Genomic DNA, 19735 nt, shown 5'->3' on the forward strand with positions numbered 1-19735 from the left:
CTTTGGCTTCTTTTCAGATCGAATAACCTTTGGCGAGCAGAAGACGGCAATGCGTACTCGGTGTAAGAAGTAGTGTACACGTGTAGACTGTAGACGGAATCAAGTCCCCGTTGCAAATGGCCCGAATGCCGGCCTGCTCTGGTGGCTGCCACCCCGGGCAGCTTCCAGATCAAGCAGCTACTAACGTTGGTAAGGATCTCCAACCCAAGGTTGGTTTGCAACACATCGCCTGTCCCGTAGCATTTTGGGATCTGGCGACGGAATGCCTAGCAGCAAAGCCGGGGTTCGGCGTACCAGTTGGGACAACGTTCAACCGAAAGCTAAGCAACAATGCTGAGATTTGAGAGGAGGAGTGAGTCAAGTATGCTCCATTTAACTATGCTCAATCACAACGAAATCGTACTGACCAGGCTCGGAGTTGGCAAATGGCGACCGGGAATGGTGTTGTTGAACAAGAGCCGGCACCTTCCGCGGCCTACGGTAACCAAACTCAACTAAGACTCCCCATAACTTTAGCGGACCCACCTCAACCAGATCCGATGATGTTGAACTCCCGTCCGATCGCTGAATCTGTGAAGTTCAAATTTAATCCGTAGTGCTGGGCACAGAGTACGAAGGCATGTGCAGTATTGTACATACAGACTTCAACTCAGCTGAAATGAGCGGCAAAAGCACACAATACCCGGTAAACTTGCCGAATCAGCGTCCTCTTTGACAGGATGGGCGGCACGGTTCAGCGGCATGTCAACGGGCGGCCCGGTCTCTGGCAAAACGATCCCGACTGCGGGCAGGCTGCTCTGTGCCTGACCGGGCCATCTAGTACGGAGTAGTGATTGGAACGCTATGGACACTTCTGGCGCTTTTTGACTCCATGTCGCGACGCGCGATGCCCTCAATTGCAAGACGCTGCAACAACCTACTCCAGCCACAGGGCAGTTCAAGCAGGCCGCCGACTTCATCCTTGCTAGCATGCATACTTATGTGAGACAGGAGTCGACTCTCGCCGCTATGTATGTATTGTACATACATCAACACTAGAGACCGCCTTGTTCAGCCCTGCAACTCTGCTGCATCCCGGGTGATCTTATACAAGCACACGATGCGACTCGCTCGACCATATAAACCAGCCTGCAGCTGCTATCTGACTACTGTAATAGGATGCCAGTCCCAGATGTCGACAACATGAGCCCTGTGCGACGGTCCCGTCCCCCGGGCCGGGCACGGAGTAAAGCAGAGGAACAATAAGGTTACCCGTGTTTCACCCTTTCACTCTGAATTCCTGGTAACGTCGCAAACGCATGATCAGCTACTTCCTGTTCCAAGGGATATCGTAACCACCTGCTTCGAGGCTCTCCGTTGTGAGATAATGGTGAGAGAAGAACTAGGTAGGTAAAGGTTGCAATGATAGACATCAGTGAATCAGAAATCGCAGAGCAGATGGGGTGGGGTGTTGTCCGCCAGGTCGTCCCCGAGGAAAGCATTAGACGACTTGGGAGTACAAGCTCTGTCCTCTGGTTTTGTTAAGAGCGGTAGTCGAGAGGATGATTTTTGCATACAAAAATCAAGGCTACACTAACAGATGTCAGCCCTCTTCAAGTACCGAAACCGCAACCTACTGCCACTGCCTGCCAGCCTCTTGGATAAGTGCTATCATGCACTGACTAACACCATGTTAACGCTCTTCAGTCCTCAGTCCTCAGATGCATCAGATCTTCCATCATGCCACAGCTGGCATGCTCTATTTTGGGGTGGCGCTTTCAAGCATGGTCTCCGTATCCATGGACCCCAAAACGCGGTGAAACGTGCTCGGCCATTAATGCTTCATCTTATGATCTTCATCGAGTGTGCCACCGCTGCTGCAACGGAGCAGGAGTTCTGAACCGTCATCTCTGGACAAATACCATAGAGAGCCTTCACCGTATGTAAGGTAATGGTTGCCTGCCAGTTCTCACAATAGGTTGGTCAGGGCTGTCCATGCCCTCTCCCTGCCGGCATTGCCTCTCGGATATTCAGCTTCTGCTTCAATTATCCTCCCAGGTTTCAAGAAACTCGAGCAACTTTGCAAATCGGAGCATATGTATGACACGTGCATGATATTTCGGAAACATTGGCACCCTGCCGCACCTCGGCAGGCCTGTTATGAACCCAGGTAGAGACACGCACATCCTTCATGCGTTTTCCGAGCCATGGCGTATGTGCGGCATAAGGATCATCAATGCCATTGCAAACGTAAACCACCACGGCTGTGCTTTCCAAGGAATCCAAACGCCCCAAGATAAGGTACGCGAGAATCATCCATCCATTCAACTCAGAACTCGTCATCATCCTCCTCCTCCTCCCCTCCAATCCCACTAACCCTCTCCTCTCCCAACTCGCGTATCTTGGCCACTAGCACGCTGTGCCCGTACCGCTCGGCGACCTTGCCGGCGGCCTCGAGCATGCGGCCGCTGCGGTCGCGCATCAGCCGCACCACGTCGAGCGCGCGCATCCCGCGCTCCTCGCCGCCCTCGCGGCACTCGACGGCCAGCAGCTGCAGCAGCGTCTTGTCAATGTCGAGCTGCAGGCGGGCGAGCAGCGCCCGCTGGGAGGCGCTTGACCGTGACGAGGATGATGACACCATGTCCGAGAGCTGGGCCGTGTGCAGGGATTTGAGGAGATACGACTGCGTAAGGGCCAGGGCTTCGTTATCCGCTTTGCCCCCTCCTTCTCCATCTGCATTGTCTTCGGCGTCGGAGTCGAGCATTTCGTCGTCCGAGTGCTCGTTTTCGTTGCCGTCGAGGTTGTTCGGCTTCTTCTTTCGTGGGCGCGGAGCGGAGGATAAGGGGATGGAGAATTCGAACTCGGAGAGCAGGGGTCTCGGGAAGTACGGGTATTGGTCGCCGCCTTTGAGGATGATGCAGTGAAATTTGTTGTCGGCCACGGCAATGGGGAAGTAGTTCTCGTGCTTTCGGCCCGAGGCGAGCCGTGGAAGAAGTTTTGTGTCCAGTACGGGAATCCATGACGCCCTCGAGGGCTGCCGCCAGTGGAGGAGAGTGAGGAGGGTGCCCGTAGAGTCGTAGATACAGGGGTCCTAAGACGGTTAGTAGGGTGAAGGGGTCAAGGTAAGAGAAGACGTACGCCATTGTCAGAGAAGAATACGCTTTTGACTGTGGCGCCTTCGGGCAGAGCTACTGTATCCTCGTTCTGGCAAATCTCGTCGCGCTTGATGTTCTCGATGCTGTAGAGCAGCCGGCACATGCCGTCTGCACCAACCGGGCCGTTGCCCATGGTGAGCACGTAGTCCCTCCAGCTAGCACACGTGACGATTGGCGTGCTCTTGGGCCTGTATACCCGATAGGGGATGCCGAACAGAGTGTATATCCTGACATAGTTGCCAGTTGTTGTCACAGTGATGAAGGTTTCGCTAAGGGACATGGCTAGGACGGCTTCCCCTTTGGGCAGCTCTATGTGCCAATCGCTCCGTTGTGTCCACGTCTCGTGAGGGCGGTAGAAAACAACGGCTGGAGAATCCTCTTTCGGTGGACATGAGAACAGTGTGCCTTTTTCGTTCAGACACGCCTTGTCGTAGAGGAACGTATCGGTGAAATGGAAGTCCCTGTGAAATTCGTGGTCATAGAACTCAACGGTGACAGTGTTGTGCGAGTCTTGGTCTACCGTCCACACGAACCCAATAAGGTTCAGACACAGGTACTTGCGATTTCCCCGCCAGGGGGTTGAACCCGGCTGGAAAGACACATGATGCTGCGGCTGGACAAAATTCCCGCGTTTGCTGGGACGCTGTCCAAAGGGATCGTCATTGGCACCGCGTTTCCGACCCGCATTGAGTGTATAACCCGCCCCATCATCGTCAACTACAAAGCCATCATCATCGTCCCCGTAGTCGGCGTCGAGCAGATCGTCGAGGCTGTCCAGTGAGCCGCGCCGAGGACGAGACGCAAGATTGGTTCCATTGGTCTCTGGTCTCCGGCCATTGAGGGTCAATTCCGCGAGCGGATCATGAATAAATGGGGCTGGCTGCTTAGGAAGACTGAGCATGGAGGCAAACTGCTCCGGGACGAACTCGGGGCAGATGAAGACCTCGCCATCCGAGGTTGTGAAGGATGCTAGGTTCTTGGTCGGATGCCAAGCAATATCGATAACATTCGGATACTCGTAACGTGCAACAACGCTCTGGTCTTTGGTCGACCAGACCAGTAGTTTCTTGTCCTTAGCGGCCGAGGCCAGGAGCGCACCGTTCGGCGACCAGGCCAGAGCGGTGATGTCTCCGCTATGCCCATTGGTAAAAACGCGCTGCTTCTCCCAGTCGTTCTTGGATACAACCTGGATGTCCCTCGTGGGTGTTGGTACGGCAAAAGCTCGCCCGTCAGGGTGCCACACGGCCCTGCAAGAGGCCTCGGACTCCGTTTCGAGTCTGCCAATCACGCCGTCCACCTTGCGGATGAGCTCCGGGTGCTCGGCCGTGAGGGAGTAGACGTAGATGACCCCATCCGTGCATGAGAGCGTCAGCATGCTCCCCTTGGGATCGAACGTCAGATGTTTCGTCGGCTTCCCGTGCCCATTCAAGTTGAGCAGTTTTGTGTTATCCTCGATGCCAACCAGCTTGACGGTCAGCTCGTCGCTCGCTACTGCGCACCACTTGTTGTCGGGAGTAAGGGCAACATCACGGACGGGCAGCGAAGTGCGCAACAGGAAACGGTCAAACAGGTTGGACTCGAGCGAGTAGTAGCTGACAGTGCCGTCTTCGGATCCAACGACGAAGAAATCGTTGCTCGTGGACACGGCAAGGTTCTGCTCCTGGCAGTCGTCTATGTTTGTGGGTTCACCATCGAAGCCCGTCTTGTAGAGACGAATTGTGTTGTTGGAGCCGACCGTCACCAGTTTCGAGCCGTCGGGCGTGTATGCACATCGTGTCGACCCCTGTGTATGGGCAGGCCGTGGTCGCGGCCGTGACGCGATGAGAGATGCCATATGCTGTAAGTGAGATTGTTGCAATAAGATGGCTTTGGAGCATCCAGTATTGCATCGGTAGAATTTTAGTCCGTTCACGCTGTTTAGTTTCGAAGATGATAATGGTTTCTCGTTGCGGGGAGACTGGAGTGGTCGCTGTGATGTTTAGCTGGCGCTCAGGGGAGACGCGTCGACCCGCGTTTCCATATAACAAATGTCGCGTTTAGCTTGGGTTTGAAATTACGTAGTAAATGGAAATACCGGTATGTAACGTTCTAGTCCCACTTACCGGTACATATTCTTGGCGCGAGGCTGCCGGCTGGCAGCGACTGACCGCTTCTACCAGTGTTCGGTTCTGTCAGGCACAAAATACCCAACCAGCAACTGGGGCCACAAGATCATAAACAGCATTCTAAGTTTGACACATAGAGAAGGAAAGGAGTTGGGGCGTGGGTGTACTAATTCTTGAAATCAAGTGTAATCCACAAAATGCAATCTTCAAACGCCGAACACTTCTTCGAAACCGAGTAAGTGTAAGCACGAGGAAGGTTTTTGTCGTGATAGAACTCGCTAACTCAACTCCCAGCGCCGAACAGGAGAAGAGGCAGCGGCGGGCGGCCAAGGCTGGCAACAAATATGGAAATCCCATTCAACTGAAATCAAAGATTCTGGCCGCCGTGCCCGACCCCAGATCTCCATCATCAGCCCTCCTAGTGGCCGAGTCGGCGGGAGCTGTGCGCCTAGTCAACCTTGATGTATGCGAGCTCGACAGCGGGGCATGAGTTCATCGGTTCTAACAGTTTTCCTGCGTCTAGAATCCCGACAGCACTAAGGTTTTCCGGGGTCCAACCGCCCCGGTCTGCTGTGTTGCGGTCGGCGGCCCCAACTCGGCGACTCTGTTCGCCGGGTCGTGGGACAAGTCCATATGGTCTTGGGACTTGGCATCGGGGGCGCCGGGGCGCAGATACACTGGTCACACAGACTTTGTCAAGGCCGTCGTTTGCTCCAAGATTGGCGGCAAGGATATCTTGATCAGCGGCGGGGCAGACAAGAAGATCCTCGTCTGGGATATCGTCTCAGGGGCTCGACTGCACACCCTGCAGGATAGCGTCGTCAACATGCTCAGTATACAGGATCTTGTCGTTGACCACGCTTCTTCCAGCGAAACCGAGATCTGTTTAATCAGTGCCAGCAGCGACCCCCACATTCGTCGGTGGAAGATTTGGGTGGATGGATGGGAGCAAATCGCCGAGCCATCACCTCAGGCACCAGGCGCAGAACGCCACACCATTGTGGAGCATGAGACGACCGTATATAAGCTCGTGCTTGAGCATGACGGCGGAGAAGTCAATTTGTGGACTTCGAGCGGCGATGGCACGGCGAAGTGCTTATCGAGGCTAAGAAACTTCACCTGCGAGGACAGCTTCCACCACGGGGACCACGTGCGCGCCGTGGCCGTCACAGACCAATGGGTTATCACAGCCGGAAGAGATGAGGATGTCAAATTCTGGGATCGCGCTTCGGGGAAGCTCTACTGTTCCCTTGTGGGACATTACGACGAGGTCACTGAGCTTGTTATGTTACGGGGTACTAATGGCTCAAGTGAGCGGCTCTGCAGTTTAAGCATCGACGGCACGATCAGGACTTGGCCGCTGGAGAAATCCGGGCTTGACGCTGCCGTTATGGAGCAGGAAAAACCTGCCGAAGCCGAGAAAGAGGATGACGCCGGCGGCAATGGCTTACTCAGCGCTGAAGAGGAAGCCGAGCTAGCTGCTCTTATGGAAGAAGACTGATAACAATAATAGACTTCCGCTGGATTGGCGACTTTGGCCGAACATTCTGTTAGCTGCACGCAGCCGATTAAGTTTGATTGCCAGGACCGAGAACTAGATGCAAGCTCCCGCTCGGTCTTACGGGATGTTGTTTTTCAGGTGGAGACCCAGACCGGAGTGTCGGGGAGCGTGAGACATCATGGCCCAGGCAGTCGAACCACGACATGTACAATACATGCCGAGCGAGAGCGGCCAGAACCAACAGCGATTCAGGCTGGCGTCCCTGCCTGAAAATGCATGGTACGCTCGCGCAATTTCGAGAGCCACCAGAAAGCAGTTCCACTTGCTGCTTGCTCTTCTCGGGGGTGATTACGAGGGGAAGGAAAGGGAATGGGGCGGAGGGGAAGAAGTTCGGAGCAGGAGATTCGGGCAGCCGCAGCTGAAGCGGTTCCAAGGAGAACCAAAATGTGGCTCTCATCGTTGGGGTTGACGAACCGACGAGCCGACAAACTAATAATTAGGATCTTGTCGTACAATACTTTGATCCCCACGTGTTTTCCTTGTCTTCCTATTGACAAGCAAGTCACTTGGCGAGGCCTTTCTCTCAGTCACAGAGGTGGCTTCCGACACACTATTTCTCTCTGAGGCGGACACGGGATATCTACTCCGGACTCCGTACGTACAAACAATGGAGGGTCCAAGGCCGCAGTGTAAGGTAGCATCCACTCCTTCCTGCTGTGTTCTAGAAACATGGGCACACAAACAGGCACGCTGCATCCATAGATGCGACTCCAACAACAGCCTCTGACTTTTGCCCAACGTACGTCAATGGGGGCGCGAGACAGATCTAAATCATGGTGTCATTGGAGACCTTGTATTTTTTACACTGACATCCCCAGATCGGGCTTAACGTCAAGGCTACGAAGGGCCCCAGATAGGCGCCCGCGGCCAAGAACCAAATCGGTGGATGACAACCCACCACGCAGCGGGATTCTCCACCTCATCACCAGCCCTGCACTTCTTTTAGCGCCCTGCAGGCAACCTGAAATGGACCACTCAGACGATGCTTCGAAGCTTCGGTTCAGTCTTCCTTTCGGATCCGGCATTACATCGCTCACCTCATCATCCAGTTTTACACTCCAACTGCGCGTGGTATTCTTGGTTGTAGCCGTTGACTGGCTGCAGAACGCGTCTTCTCTGCGGTTTGTTCCATTAGGCACAGATATTCCGACAGCTTGATGCTACCTCATGCCAGCCCTACAATCGGCTTGCTGCCCGAGCTGCCTCACCCTATGGAGGATTCAGCAACCTGACCATTTACCCAACATTCTCCTCCTGGACAGCACGAGGTGTGCCGGCCAGCGCTTACACTGCTCTCATAGCGTGCAGAATTCTGGATCCTCCTCACATCGCACAGCATTGTTTCGAAATGCAATGACCAATCACGGGTGTACCATGTTTCTCATGCGAGTCCGCATGCTGGTAGCCGCACGCGTTCCGCAGAGGTTCGGAAGACGCCTTCACTCTTCTTGCCCAAACACACCAAGACAAGGCTTCTCGGTCATTTCCATGAAGAAAACAAGCAGGGGTGCAAAACCCAAGCTCTACCATCTAATAGGTAGATTTGTTAATCACCCGGTTTGGAAATCATCAACGAAGCTGCTATACCCCCACACATGTGTACTATACACGGTCTAGTGCTGTTGAGATCTTAGCCGTCTTCTCAATTTTATTATCCCGAGATACAAGACAGTATGAAGTATATGGACTGCGTGTCCCGCCATATACGCCAGATTTCTCAAAGCCGCCGTTTGCCTCGCGCGACATACTGCAGTGCAGCCGTGACTCCAGATGAATTCAGACCAGTGACAGCCCCGGAAAGCGGGCAGGCTGCTGCAGTCATCACCCGAAGGCTCCTTCCTCATCACTTGCTTGATGTTCTTACCCCAAGCAAGCCACCCCCTCATGTTCTTTCTCCCTCGAGTCTTTCCAGTTAACTAGACTGCCCGCGGCAGATCTTGATTTCGTTTTCTCAAGCCACGGCTTGTCACCCTCAAGCCCGTTGGTTCGTTCATCACTTGGCTCTGGAGCAACCTGGCAAACCACGGCCGGACCGCTTTGCTTTCTATGCTTATTGTGAAACCCGATTAGTTCGCCCTCAACCTTTCAGGTTTGCTCCGTCTGTTCGGCCGAGGATTAAAGCGCACATTGCGGCGATCTCGAAACATACTTGGTCGAAGGCGAGGAAAATCGACCCATCCCTCGACTCCCCAGCATCAGCTACCAGTATGGCGAGCCCGGTCTCTCCGGGGCGAAATGGACATCTAGTCGCATTTGAGGGGCCTTCAGAGCTGGTACTGACTCAGTTACGTCTTTTGCCTGCCTCTCCAAACATCCTGGTTCTACCGAGTATTCAACACTACATGAAAGACAACACCCTGGACCTACCATTTGATGCCCGCCAACTCATCTTTGCAATCCACAAAGCTGCTCAGGCTCGGCACGCCGAAGCCCTAGAGTTTCTTCGAGCTCCCATAGCCGCTGCCAACGACAGGCGACTTGTATTCATGCATGGAGGAACGGCTGGGGCCCACGTTACCTGTCTCTCCGCCATCATGGAACACCAAACAGGCGGTAACGTTGAAGCAGCAGACCTCATCTTCAGTCAGCTCGTGAGTACCGGCATTGCCGGGCTCTTGCCAGATCAACCGCTGGCTCGCCGGTTGAGTACATCAAGTTTGGCGGATGACTTCGGATCGGAACCGGCTGAGCCGGCGGGAGTATACCAGGACGAACAAGATTCATGGGAGCCATATAGCAGTGATGAAGATAACCCGCTCGATAACCCTATCATACGTGCGATGAGAGCCGCGGATGAACTATACAAGCAGACCGAGTTCCTACAGCCAGCCAGCCACGACATAGACCTTACTGTTAAGCTCGTCGACATTCCGCCGCGCCACGGGAAGAGGCTGGACGCATCCGTCGTCAAGTCCATCGAAACACTCCACTCCCAGAAGCCGCCCTCCACTGCTAGTGCCTATTCTCAGGATGGCGAGCTGCCGGCAGAAACCGTCGCTGGATTTTCGGCAGGCAGATCCTCCGCCGGCGAAACGACTCCCTCACCCACTGCGACCAGACCATCGCTGGAACTGCGCACTCCATCGCCGCCGATACCTCGAATTGGCCATCTCGAGCCACTCACCCTGGAAAGACCAAGGACGGCCGACGCGGCTCTATCACGAGCAAAAGGGAATGGAATGACCGGCCTGATAGAAATCGGTTGCCAGAGCGATCACGGAGGCTCAAAACACGGCCCAGGAAGCATTTCGGGCATGGAGTTGCTCAAGGAGAGGACTTTCGGAGATGGAAAAGACTGGGGGTATCCGCCGAACCCAGGCCCATCAAGTCCTACCCAGACCGGGGAAGAGCCTTTCGGAGAAGTTTTGCCACTTCTCGAGGACGTCGTTTTCCACTTCTCGACTGAGACAGTAGACGAGTTGCTAGATCTTGTATTCGAACGTTTTAGAGACGGCGACTATCCCGGCCGGCAGTCGCCGCAACACCTTGCATCGCAACCGATAGCAACTGGCCCGCAGCATTTCGTCGCTGGGGACGCTCTGAGAGACGAGAAGTCGCCGTCCGCGGACGGAGATTCCGGGTGTGGAGGAGCACTATGGATACAGCACGGCCTACCAACACCGGGTCACTCACGGGCGCCGTCAGAACTTGTCAGTGCATCAGAATCGGACAAGACATTCTACAGTCTCCATATCGGACAAGAGACGGCAATTTCGGTTCAGAACTTTCTTCGATCACTTCTTGCTTCCAATTACCATGTGCAGGATCATGGTCACAAGGCCTCGAGCGCCACGGACCCCGAGACAGTGAGCCTGTGGAAACCTCTTCAGTGCGATGCCAGTCGGACAGCAGATGTTGGAGGGGGAAGGAGAGTGGACATGATTTTGACTATTGGCGCCGAGAAGGGCGTAAATAAGGATCGCGTGTCAGAACTGACCGAGCACATTGAAATGCTAGGGTCAAAGGGCAACGGTCCCTCCCGAAGCGGACGGCTTGACTTGCGGTACGTGGTCGCATCGCCCATATCGTTGACTCTCTGCGACTAACCAAGAGTCAGATTTCTCATTTTCAGCGCCATGCAGGCTTTTACTGCGCAAAAATTGACCAAGCAGACGCAGACCAACCCCTTCTCGGACCGAAATCTGCTCGCTGCGCTTATCATCCCCCATCTCGAGACCTACCTCTCTACCAATCCGCATGTTCGCTTCCTTCTCATCAAATATGAAGCCGAGCATTTCGAAACCATCTCTGCTCTGCAGAATCTCATCGGCACTGAGATGATGAAAGTAGTAGGCATCGTTCATGGCCATGGTGCTGCCCCGATCCGTTCCTCAATATCAGCGCCCCATCCAGCAGCCAGCAGGCCCTCGACCGCTCCCCAGGATAAGGCCCGCGCACCCAATCCCGGAGGACTACATACGTCCAAGGCCCGGTCCAACAATTCATGCTCCTTCTCCATTTCCAAAGCAAGCTTCTTTCTTGCCGCCACAGCTAGCGCCCTAGAAACCGCCGCGTTCATCGCTGCCATCCGGGAAAGTCTCATCTCCATCTCGGAGTTTTACATCCCCGACCACCCACTCTATCAGCACCCCTGGCCGAAACAACAACAGTCACAGAGACCCGCGACCCAGCCCAGCCTCAAGGTTGACGAGCCGAAGCACCAGTACTGGCACCAAATGAAACTCACGGATAGCACCGGTTGTGCCTCCCCATTCCAGCACGAGACCTCCGTAGCCGCAGGCCCGTCCCTGGTGGTAATTACCCCGCCGTCTTCCCCTGCAGACTGCTTTACCAACAAGATGACGACAACGACGACGACAACTACCAGCACCGCACAGGACATCCTCGGGTCGTCATCCGGGCGTGCCAAGTCGACGTCACCATCCCCTGCAGCCTGGCTGGCATCAACGAGCACATATCAGAAGACTATCAGCAAGAAGGGCATCCCCATCAGCTCGACTCCCTATTCCCAAACCTCTGATCGTCATTACAACTACCACCATCGTCATCATCCTCAGGTAGATGGCGCCGTGGGTGGTGAATATGGTGACGACGCGGAGGAAGAGGAAGAGGACGACGAAGAAAGACGGCTGATGCCCATGTACCTTCGCCGCCAGGCGAGTAATCGCGATGGGAAAAAGGCTTTGAAATGGTTGGGGTTGGTTTAGCTGGCCAGGCCAGAGCTGGTGGCCGGAAGATGAAGAAAATTACAAGACGGCAGGAACCAGATTATGCCTTGCTTGTTTTGCCGGGTCTAAGACATCTTCCTTTTTTCCCCCTTTCTCTTTCCCCCTTTTTCCCGTTCCCGTCTTCCCCCTCAAGGAAGGGTCAAAGGCAAATGGGCTCCCACGAGTCACATTTGTTGATCTGGTATGCCCGGCTTAGACAGGCCGGGCAAGACGACGATTTCAAGCGAAAGCGGTAGGGGGTGCTGGCGTTTGCGTTCTTGTTCATGATACCATACCATGCTACACGTATATACCATTTCATATCATATCAGTTCCGTGGAGCCAAAACGTGCTGTTCTAAAGAACTTGAACGCCTGCATCAGTCTTGGGAGCCAAGCAAGTCAGCTCAGAGGGGTCAGTTCAGCCAAGAGAAGTAAGTAGTGATGTTAGAGAGATTGCGAAGTTCTCTGCGGTGAGTAGGAGATTCTTATGGTACTAGCAAATCCATTTTCCTATATTGAAACCTCCCTAGCTAGGTTGGTCGTGTGCTCCGTCTTCAAATGGGCCGATCCTGTACAGTAAGTGACCTGCCGTCACATTGCTCGTCTACATACATGACGGTCATCAAAATCCTATCATACCTTGAAAGACCGACAACGCATTGGACCACCACAAGAGACTCTTGACGTATCAAACATAGAGTTACCGATTAGCCGAGGGGTAATGATTGAACAGTGGAACAAACAGTCGTAACAAGCACAACTGAACCGTTAGCTATGCCCAAACCCATTGAAATACACAAATACGAATTCAGCAGTTGTTAGGGATAGCAGCAAGATGCGGGCAGCAAGTAAAAGAGATAACAACCCCTGTTCTGGTCCGGTCTGTCGTGTGGTGTTCTGTTTCCAGAGTAGTGTCAGGGGCCCGTCTGCTTTGCCCCGCTATATTAGGTCTCAAGCAGCCTCCTCCAAAAACTCTGGACAACATTACTGTCAAGAAAGACTACGCAAGATCTGGTGCAGAAAACCGAGTCACCGGGAAATTCTATCACCACAAACCAGACGCGCTCTCCGCAGCCAACCTTTCCTTTCACACCCCCCGCCCAACAGACAGACCTCCGCAGATCTAGCCACGCCCCGTATGTCCGAAAACCCATCCGATGCAAGAAACCACAATTAACACCCGAGAGCAACATCAATTGGCGAACATTGCAGATGACGATTGACGACGACAGCAACAACAAAAGGCCCGACTAGCAGCAGCTGTTGGACTGGTTGCTGGGAACGCCGTGTCCGGGGGAAACGTTGACGCTTGCTTTCGTGTTGTTGGCCGCGATGCTGCTGCCCATGCGCTCCTTGATCTGGCGGGCCATTGTCAAGAATGCTTGCTCGACATTGCTGGCGTTCTTGGCCGACGTCTCGAGGAAGGGGATCCCGAGGCTGTCGGCGAATTCCTGTAGGAAAACGTACCGGTCAGTACTCTTGAAGACATCTTAGGTCGACTACCAGGCCGTGTTCGGCGGGCGCTATCAAAGCACGTAGTTCCGAGAGCAACAAGAGTAAAGAACGAGTCTCACCTTTGCAACGGTGTATTCCACCACCTTCTTGTCCGACATATCGCTCTTGTTGCCTACAAGCAGTTTGTTGACGCCCTCGGTGGCGTATCTGTCAATCTCCTGCAGCCACTGCTTGACGTTGTTGAAGCTGTCCATGTCCGTGACATCGTAGACGACGCAGATGCCGTGGGCGCCCCGGTAGTAGGACGATGTGATTGTGCGGAACCGTTCTTGGCCGGCGGTATCCCACTGTAGAAAGGGGGGTTTCCTAGTCAGCCAACCTTGCTCTTTTTCGTTCTGTCAGGGCCAAGCATTGCTGGGAATAGGGCGCACAATTTGTAACTTCACCGTCTTGCCGTCGAGCTCGATCGTCCGGATTTTCTGTCCCAGCGTCAATATACGTGCCACCGTGCTGCAGCCTGTGCACCCGAAAAACGTACGAAATCAACGCCGATGGTGGAGATGTAGGACTCGGTGTAAGTGTCGTCGGCGAACCGCAAGAGCAAGCAAGACTTGCCGACGCCGGAATCACCGATCAGCAGCAGCTTGAAGAGATAGTCGTATCTGCCAGCGGGTCAGCATGGGAAGCAGGAGAAGGACCGCTGGCTGGAAAGCGTCATGGGAAGTCGTCGAGCGGTTGGGCATAGACGACACTAGAGAAGAGAAGATTGTCAGCAAACAAAGACGGAAGGTAGCAGCAAGACTATTGTAAGGGAACGCATACTACTCAGGATTCATCGTGGGCGACGTGAGATGGATAGACTATGGGGCTGGACCGAGAAGCAGTGGTAATGGTTGATGCAAGAGGCGATGATGCGGAGCGTCGAAGGCTTGTTGGGGGAGTTGAAGATGCGAGAAGGCAGCAGGTCGACGTTCGGCGAACTCTTGGAAGGCTGCGTCAGGGCGTCAGAACAATTGGTGGAACCGGCTTGATTGGGGGATGATAACGCAGGGGCCTATCAAGGAGAGCCAGGGGGCGTTTCACGTGACGACTGCCCGGGGCGGTGGCGGTACGGTGTGTGGCTTGTCGGAGTGTCTCTTTAAACTATCTGCAAACCCAAGCTCAGGCATCTAAGAACGACTGGTGCGAAGTGGAAGGTGCTTTATACAAAGAGTCAAGTCTTACACCTTTTGGGCCAACATGAGGCGGCTCTGCCATCCCCGGATCTCAGCTATGGAGGCCCAAGAGCGGCCCTGACATTAGGTAGATCGGATAAGTTAGTGACTGACAGCTGACAACGGTCAGCCTGGCTGGGCAGACGACATGGCTAGGTCACGATGCACACACGACAAGCTGCACATATCCGACCTAGCCGGTGTGTTTTGGGTCGTTGAAGCCAGTACGTATGCTTTGACTGGATAATACAAGCTATGGGAAGCCATATATATCTATTGCCGTTCTCAGGAAACGATCCGTTCCTAGATGGACGAGAATGGACAAGAACCTTTTCTTGACCAGGGCTTGTTTAAGTGAGAAATCCATGCTCTACAATTGTTACAACGCGTTGCGCTCAACCCAACTCGACAGGGTGTGGCAATGTCCTGTCCTCGAGATATCAGTACTCGACTAGGTGATGAGGGCGAGAGTTTGAAGTGTCTGGAAGATGCCCGCCTGGATTCGGCAGAAGCTGCTCGAATAAGGTTAGGACAAAAACTAGGGGAACGTACCGCTATATCGAGGCGCTAATCAGTACCTTAGCGGCCAGCTGCAAGGGAGATGGACAGCCCGACACTGACATCATCCCTGCTGCACTGCTCCTCTACACATACACAGTAACTTACAGCTAAGGATTGACCTAAAATCACGAAGTAGTGATCAACCACTGCAACGCCGAGCAGTCTGTCGCCGAGGCAGTCAAAGGCAAAAGGGCAGCAACCTCAGTCCAAAGCCAAATGTCGATACCAACGAGGACAAGGCAACTGCGCTGCCTTTTCCGGCGCAGTAACAAATTCCCGGTTTCAGAACCTCGATGGACAGCTATAGCAGCAATCGAGCGGCAACTGCCGCGACACTCCTCCTCGGCAGGGCCAGTCACATACCCTTCTACAGACAGCCAGCCGCCACGGCCCTCCCCAACTACGGCTCAATCTTCATCTCCTAGTCACCTCCGCGCAACCGCCCCTTCCTCCAACCCGAATACCAAACTCCCTGAACTCTGGTTCACCTCCGCCCCTGACCCGAACCGTCCTCCAGACGACCGAAAAGTCAAGCTCGGCAAGAGTACGTCTCCTTTTCCCTCGCCCTTGACCCCTTCCTTCTTTTGCGCCTTTACTAACGGAACCTCTTTTCTTCGCTTCGCCAAAACAGCCCTACGAATCCTGCAGACACACCTGCCCACGCTGCTCCAGACCCCGCTGCCAAACGAGGTCCTGTCGCCGCAGATAAGCCTGCACCTGTTCCCCTCGACGCACCCGCACCTGCCGACGGTCACGGGCCGCGTGGCCTACCGCGCCGCGCTCTGGTCCAGCCCCATCGCCTGGAACAGGGTGCCCATTGTGGGCAACGTGCGGCTCGAGATCCTCTCGGAACGCATGGTTGACCACCCGGTCTACCGACACCCGTTCGCTTCTTCTTCATCATCTGCCGCTCGCGGTGGGGGTGGTCTTGATGGTGAGGGCAGGGCTGCCCCCGATGACGGCCGTGAGCGCGCCGGGCCGGAACAGCTGATTGTACGCTGGCGAACGGTGGGCGGTAAGGAGGGTAAGGGGACCAGCTGGTTGGGGGGGTTGGTGAATGGTAAGGTTAAGGGGAGGGGGAGGAATGATGTGGATGCCGATGGGAGGTTAAGTCAGGGGGAGGGAGGGGGCAGTGGGAACGGTGGGAATGTCGGCGACACTGAGGTCAGAGCACCGGTTGGGACGGCGCAGCCTGTTGGGGCCAGTACCAAGGAGTTCACGGGGCTGTTTATCTTTGATTTTGATGAGGAGGGGAGGATCCTAAGTCATACCATTGAGCATGTGCAGGAAGGAGGGCACTGGGAGAAGGGGGTCGGCGCTAAGGTGGTGGGCTTGACGGATTGGCTGTTGGGTGGGATGAAGGGGGGAGAGGAGCCGTGCCCTGCATTCGCCAGGGCGAGATTTCGCAAGGGTCGATGATGATCTGAGCGGTCGGTTTTGTGATGGTAGGCTGGGGAGTTTGTACGATGGTGGTTTCGTTTGCTGTCTTGGGCTGTCATATATCCTCTCAAAGCACGGCGTGAGAAAGGAAGGGAAAGGCGTTTTGCATGTACTACTATGATGGTTCAGGACCTAGAGGCACGGATTGGACAGGAAACAACAAGGACAACACCCGCATCGATCATATTGCATTGTAAAACAAGCCAAATACGAGATATTCTCTCCGCTATACGCAGGACAAGGTTGGTGGTGGCTACCGAGGTAGCGCAACGACCATTGTCTTGACATACAGCGAAGCCTAGACCTGCACTGACGTATCGCCGCCCATCTCGCCGCTCAACTCGCGTGACGTTGGGCCTCGACGCTGCGAACCCGCAGCAACCTCGGCGGCAGCGGAAGCCGCGGCATCAAAACGCCCATTTCCGTTGTTGACCTTGCCGAGACCACCCAGCTGCATGCGCTGCTGCAGAACCCCGACGTACGAGGCCAGGGCAAAGCGGGCCGCCTCAACCATCTTCTCGGCGTGGGCGAGGGCGTCGCGCAGGGCCTGCGCGGTCTGGTCACTCACCTCAACGCCAACCGCAGCATCGGTGCTGTTCTGGAAGCTGCAGACCGCGCCGCCATTTTCAGACGCCTTGGTCGCCTCCGCGGCAGCGCCGCTCTGCTCCTGCTCCTGCTCCTGCGCCTCGCGCTCCTCGAGCAGCTGGCGAATGTGCCCGTTCAACCACAGACCGTCAAGCTGCTGGCGGGCCATGTCCCGAGCACCGCTGATGCGTCCGCGGCAGGTGGGAGCGCCGCAGAGGCAGTCAAAGGGCTGCGCCATGTCCCACTCGGTGGAGGGGTAGAAGAACTAAATGACGGCCGAATTAGGTTCCGAAATTCATGTGGTGCCCTAGTTTTGGCGGCGGAAATGCCCGAGACGAACGAACCGTCAGCTCCTCGCCGGGCCGGAGCCCTTTCGGGCCGGCAATGATGTTCATACTGGCCGTGTCGAAGATCTAAGGGGAATGGGGGTAAAGCTTTCGCGTCAATAATCCCATGGTTATGCCGAAATGTCTCTCCTCCACTAGCGAATACTGACAAGAGACGGCTCGCACGAGTGGTTAATATAGAGCAAGTCGCTGTTGAGGTCCAGGTGCCTGTCACGGCCGATCTGGACCGTCGCATACGTCGGCTCGGCGGCGAGGGTGCAAGGCGGACATTCCAGTTTGGCGAACAGGCCAAACGGAGGGAGAGCAATCTTGGAGATGCTCTTGGTGGTGAACTCGGCCTCGTCGGCAAAGATGACCTCCTGGACATCTGGGTGCGACGGGCGGGTCCAATGCGGTTTGATGGGAGCCATTTGTGTTGGCAGTTCGCGTCTTCTGTCTCAAAGAACGACAACCGAGGGTGGTGCTCCAGGCGATGTAGTCTGGTTCGCCTTCGATTTGGATAGATTTGGATAGGTAGGTACCTAGACCAGGGCTGGAAGTGAGCGAGAACCCGAGGGAATATACCTGGTAGCGTTGGAGTTAGGACCCCACGGCCGAGGTAACTTGCTGCTAGAAAGCGGCTGATCCATCTCTTTGTCCGGCCTCGCTCGGCTGCGAGGAAGCAACGGGCAGGCATTTTACTACGTCCCGGTAGCGTATGACGGAGCCATTTTCGCATTTTACAGCGCATGATTCGGCCCATAGGAGCATCCACCACTGCAGCGGTGTCCATCATTCGATGGCGCTAGCTGGGACAGAGCATCAAACCCGGTTGAATAGAGACGTGAGCCGCATGTGCTTGTGGACACACGGCGGGGCTGAGCGGTTTTGTTTTACAAACTGAAGCGGGGAGCCTCCGGCGCTCCGGAGGGTGGCACCGGCGGACCGGCAAAAAAAGAGGAAAAAGGAAAAGCGACAAAACACTGCTCAGCCTATTAGAGACGTCTTAACTGCCAAACCGGGCAATAGGATCGGACCTGCCACTGGCCGATTGTGAACGCCAAAATGACTCTAGAACTCAAACTCCAACACCAAGCAGAGTACGGTATTTGGCCCTGATATGATGTTTTAGCTCTTAGCCAGGCATCCGTGGTCAGAAAGGGTCGAACACAGCACTACATGCGTCTGACATGCGTCTGAATAGGAATGCCAAAAGGACTCTAGGTTCAAGATTATCTGAATCAGCCTCTGTAGGAGTAACTTTTATGACCGATCCTGGCTGTCTCTACTACCCTCGTTTGGAACAAATATTCCCAATGGACTCACCATGCAGTGATGTCTGTCAGTTAGGTATGTATTTACACATTTTCTGAGACCAATTGGTTCGCTGCCGGCGCAACTCCCAGCGATGCAGAGTCCACGAGTATATAGGGTATGTAGGGTAGTCCGTACGTCCTGCCTTTCTTCTGTCAATGCCCTCTGTCCATGACTCTGGGACCAGATGTCAAGTTGTTGCGAGCAATATTTCTGTCACTTCCGCTCACCTCAAACCTATAAAACCCCTCTTCGACTGCATGTTGGTCACTGCAGCTGAGTTGAAGAGGAAAGAGGAAGCGGAAACCCCCACCGAAACACAGACCACATTTGAGGCCTCCCAGTGAAAAGGAGTTCGCACCAGCCATTTTGTGAGCCGTGCGCGGAATCAGGCCCGCTGATTCGACCTGGTTCTCCCAACCCCCAACTGATTGGGGAACCCGATAAACGTTCCCTGAGCCAAAAGAAACCTGCTTGTCTCTGATATTGGTAACCAACCTAACAGTCAAATCCTGGGATTGACTACACTTCACGTGGAGTTGATGATAGGCAATGCCATAATCGCCATGACAGCAGAGACAGCTTTTTCAAATGAAACCTGTCATCACGCAATATCACGTACAGGGTATCCCTCACCCTGCCATCTCTTAGGATTCTACTTGCAGTTTCGGCACCTTCCTGTCAGACTGGAACCGTAGCTCGCTCAATAACAACCCGAACCTAACCCGGCCATTGAACTCTGAGAGAGTGTGAGGCAAAGATGCTGTGCTCCCGACCGTCTCTAGCCGGAAACCTGTTGAGGAGGACCTTTCAAGCAATCTCGCCAAGACTCGATGGAATCCGGCTGGAGACGAGGGAGGAGTTGGAAAG

At 54.7% G+C, this 19735-nt stretch overlaps 10 protein-coding genes across 10 annotated transcripts; 4 read left to right on the plus strand and 6 right to left on the minus strand.

Annotated features, from left to right (window-relative positions):
- Positions 1 to 494: 494 nt before the first annotated feature.
- On the minus strand, positions 495 to 1109 carry N656DRAFT_398392 (uncharacterized protein). Its single transcript, XM_064809525.1, has one exon. It carries the CDS (start codon positions 969 to 971, stop codon positions 645 to 647), a length of 327 nt encoding a protein of 108 aa, XP_064673331.1. The 5' UTR covers positions 972 to 1109; the 3' UTR covers positions 495 to 644.
- Positions 1110 to 1567, minus strand: N656DRAFT_398383 (uncharacterized protein). Its single transcript, XM_064809524.1, has one exon. The coding sequence runs from the start codon at positions 1479 to 1481 to the stop codon at positions 1248 to 1250; it is 234 nt and encodes a 77-aa protein (XP_064673332.1). The 5' UTR covers positions 1482 to 1567; the 3' UTR covers positions 1110 to 1247.
- Positions 1568 to 2308: 741 nt separating this feature from the next.
- Positions 2309 to 4968, minus strand: N656DRAFT_703169 (WD40 repeat-like protein; the record flags this gene model as incomplete). Its single annotated transcript, XM_064811084.1, has 2 exons — positions 2309 to 3070; positions 3118 to 4968. 2 exons carry the CDS (start codon positions 4966 to 4968, stop codon positions 2309 to 2311), a joined length of 2613 nt encoding a protein of 870 aa, XP_064673333.1.
- A 468-nt stretch (positions 4969 to 5436) lies between these two features.
- On the plus strand, positions 5437 to 6740 carry N656DRAFT_702594 (WD40 repeat-like protein; the record flags this gene model as incomplete). Its single annotated transcript, XM_064811034.1, has 3 exons — positions 5437 to 5474; positions 5534 to 5702; positions 5763 to 6740. The coding sequence occupies 3 exons, from the start codon at positions 5437 to 5439 to the stop codon at positions 6738 to 6740; spliced, it is 1185 nt and encodes a 394-aa protein (XP_064673334.1).
- Positions 6741 to 6774: 34 nt separating this feature from the next.
- Positions 6775 to 7350, minus strand: N656DRAFT_398537 (uncharacterized protein). Its single transcript, XM_064809527.1, has one exon. It carries the CDS (start codon positions 7195 to 7197, stop codon positions 6808 to 6810), a length of 390 nt encoding a protein of 129 aa, XP_064673335.1. The 5' UTR covers positions 7198 to 7350; the 3' UTR covers positions 6775 to 6807.
- On the plus strand, positions 7350 to 8185 carry N656DRAFT_398422 (uncharacterized protein). Its single transcript, XM_064809526.1, has one exon. The coding sequence runs from the start codon at positions 7503 to 7505 to the stop codon at positions 7956 to 7958; it is 456 nt and encodes a 151-aa protein (XP_064673336.1). The 5' UTR covers positions 7350 to 7502; the 3' UTR covers positions 7959 to 8185.
- A 307-nt stretch (positions 8186 to 8492) lies between these two features.
- On the plus strand, positions 8493 to 12387 carry N656DRAFT_398704 (uncharacterized protein). The gene is made up of 3 exons (XM_064809528.1): positions 8493 to 8669; positions 8735 to 10803; positions 10858 to 12387. The coding sequence occupies exons 1-3, from the start codon at positions 8655 to 8657 to the stop codon at positions 11966 to 11968; spliced, it is 3195 nt and encodes a 1064-aa protein (XP_064673337.1). The 5' UTR covers positions 8493 to 8654; the 3' UTR covers positions 11969 to 12387.
- Positions 12388 to 13220: 833 nt separating this feature from the next.
- On the minus strand, positions 13221 to 14261 carry N656DRAFT_795466 (putative GTP-binding protein ypt1; the record flags this gene model as incomplete). Its single annotated transcript, XM_064817415.1, has 5 exons — positions 13221 to 13421; positions 13545 to 13772; positions 13857 to 13904; positions 13964 to 14087; positions 14251 to 14261. The coding sequence occupies 5 exons, from the start codon at positions 14259 to 14261 to the stop codon at positions 13221 to 13223; spliced, it is 612 nt and encodes a 203-aa protein (XP_064673338.1).
- Positions 14262 to 15080: 819 nt separating this feature from the next.
- Positions 15081 to 16840, plus strand: N656DRAFT_842586 (uncharacterized protein). The gene is made up of 3 exons (XM_064819050.1): positions 15081 to 15164; positions 15223 to 15744; positions 15832 to 16840. The coding sequence occupies exons 2-3, from the start codon at positions 15417 to 15419 to the stop codon at positions 16617 to 16619; spliced, it is 1116 nt and encodes a 371-aa protein (XP_064673339.1). The 5' UTR covers positions 15081 to 15164; positions 15223 to 15416; the 3' UTR covers positions 16620 to 16840.
- On the minus strand, positions 16815 to 18472 carry N656DRAFT_775725 (uncharacterized protein). The gene is made up of 3 exons (XM_064814494.1): positions 17722 to 18472; positions 17570 to 17638; positions 16815 to 17490 (listed from the first exon to the last, which is right to left on the minus strand). Exons 1-3 carry the CDS (start codon positions 17980 to 17982, stop codon positions 16939 to 16941), a joined length of 882 nt encoding a protein of 293 aa, XP_064673340.1. The 5' UTR covers positions 17983 to 18472; the 3' UTR covers positions 16815 to 16938.
- Positions 18473 to 19735: the final 1263 nt, after the last annotated feature.

This window comes from Canariomyces notabilis, assembly GCF_033297395.1.
Source record: "Canariomyces notabilis strain CBS 508.74 unplaced genomic scaffold N656scaffold_3, whole genome shotgun sequence".
Classification (NCBI taxonomy): domain Eukaryota; kingdom Fungi; phylum Ascomycota; class Sordariomycetes; order Sordariales; family Chaetomiaceae; genus Canariomyces; species Canariomyces notabilis.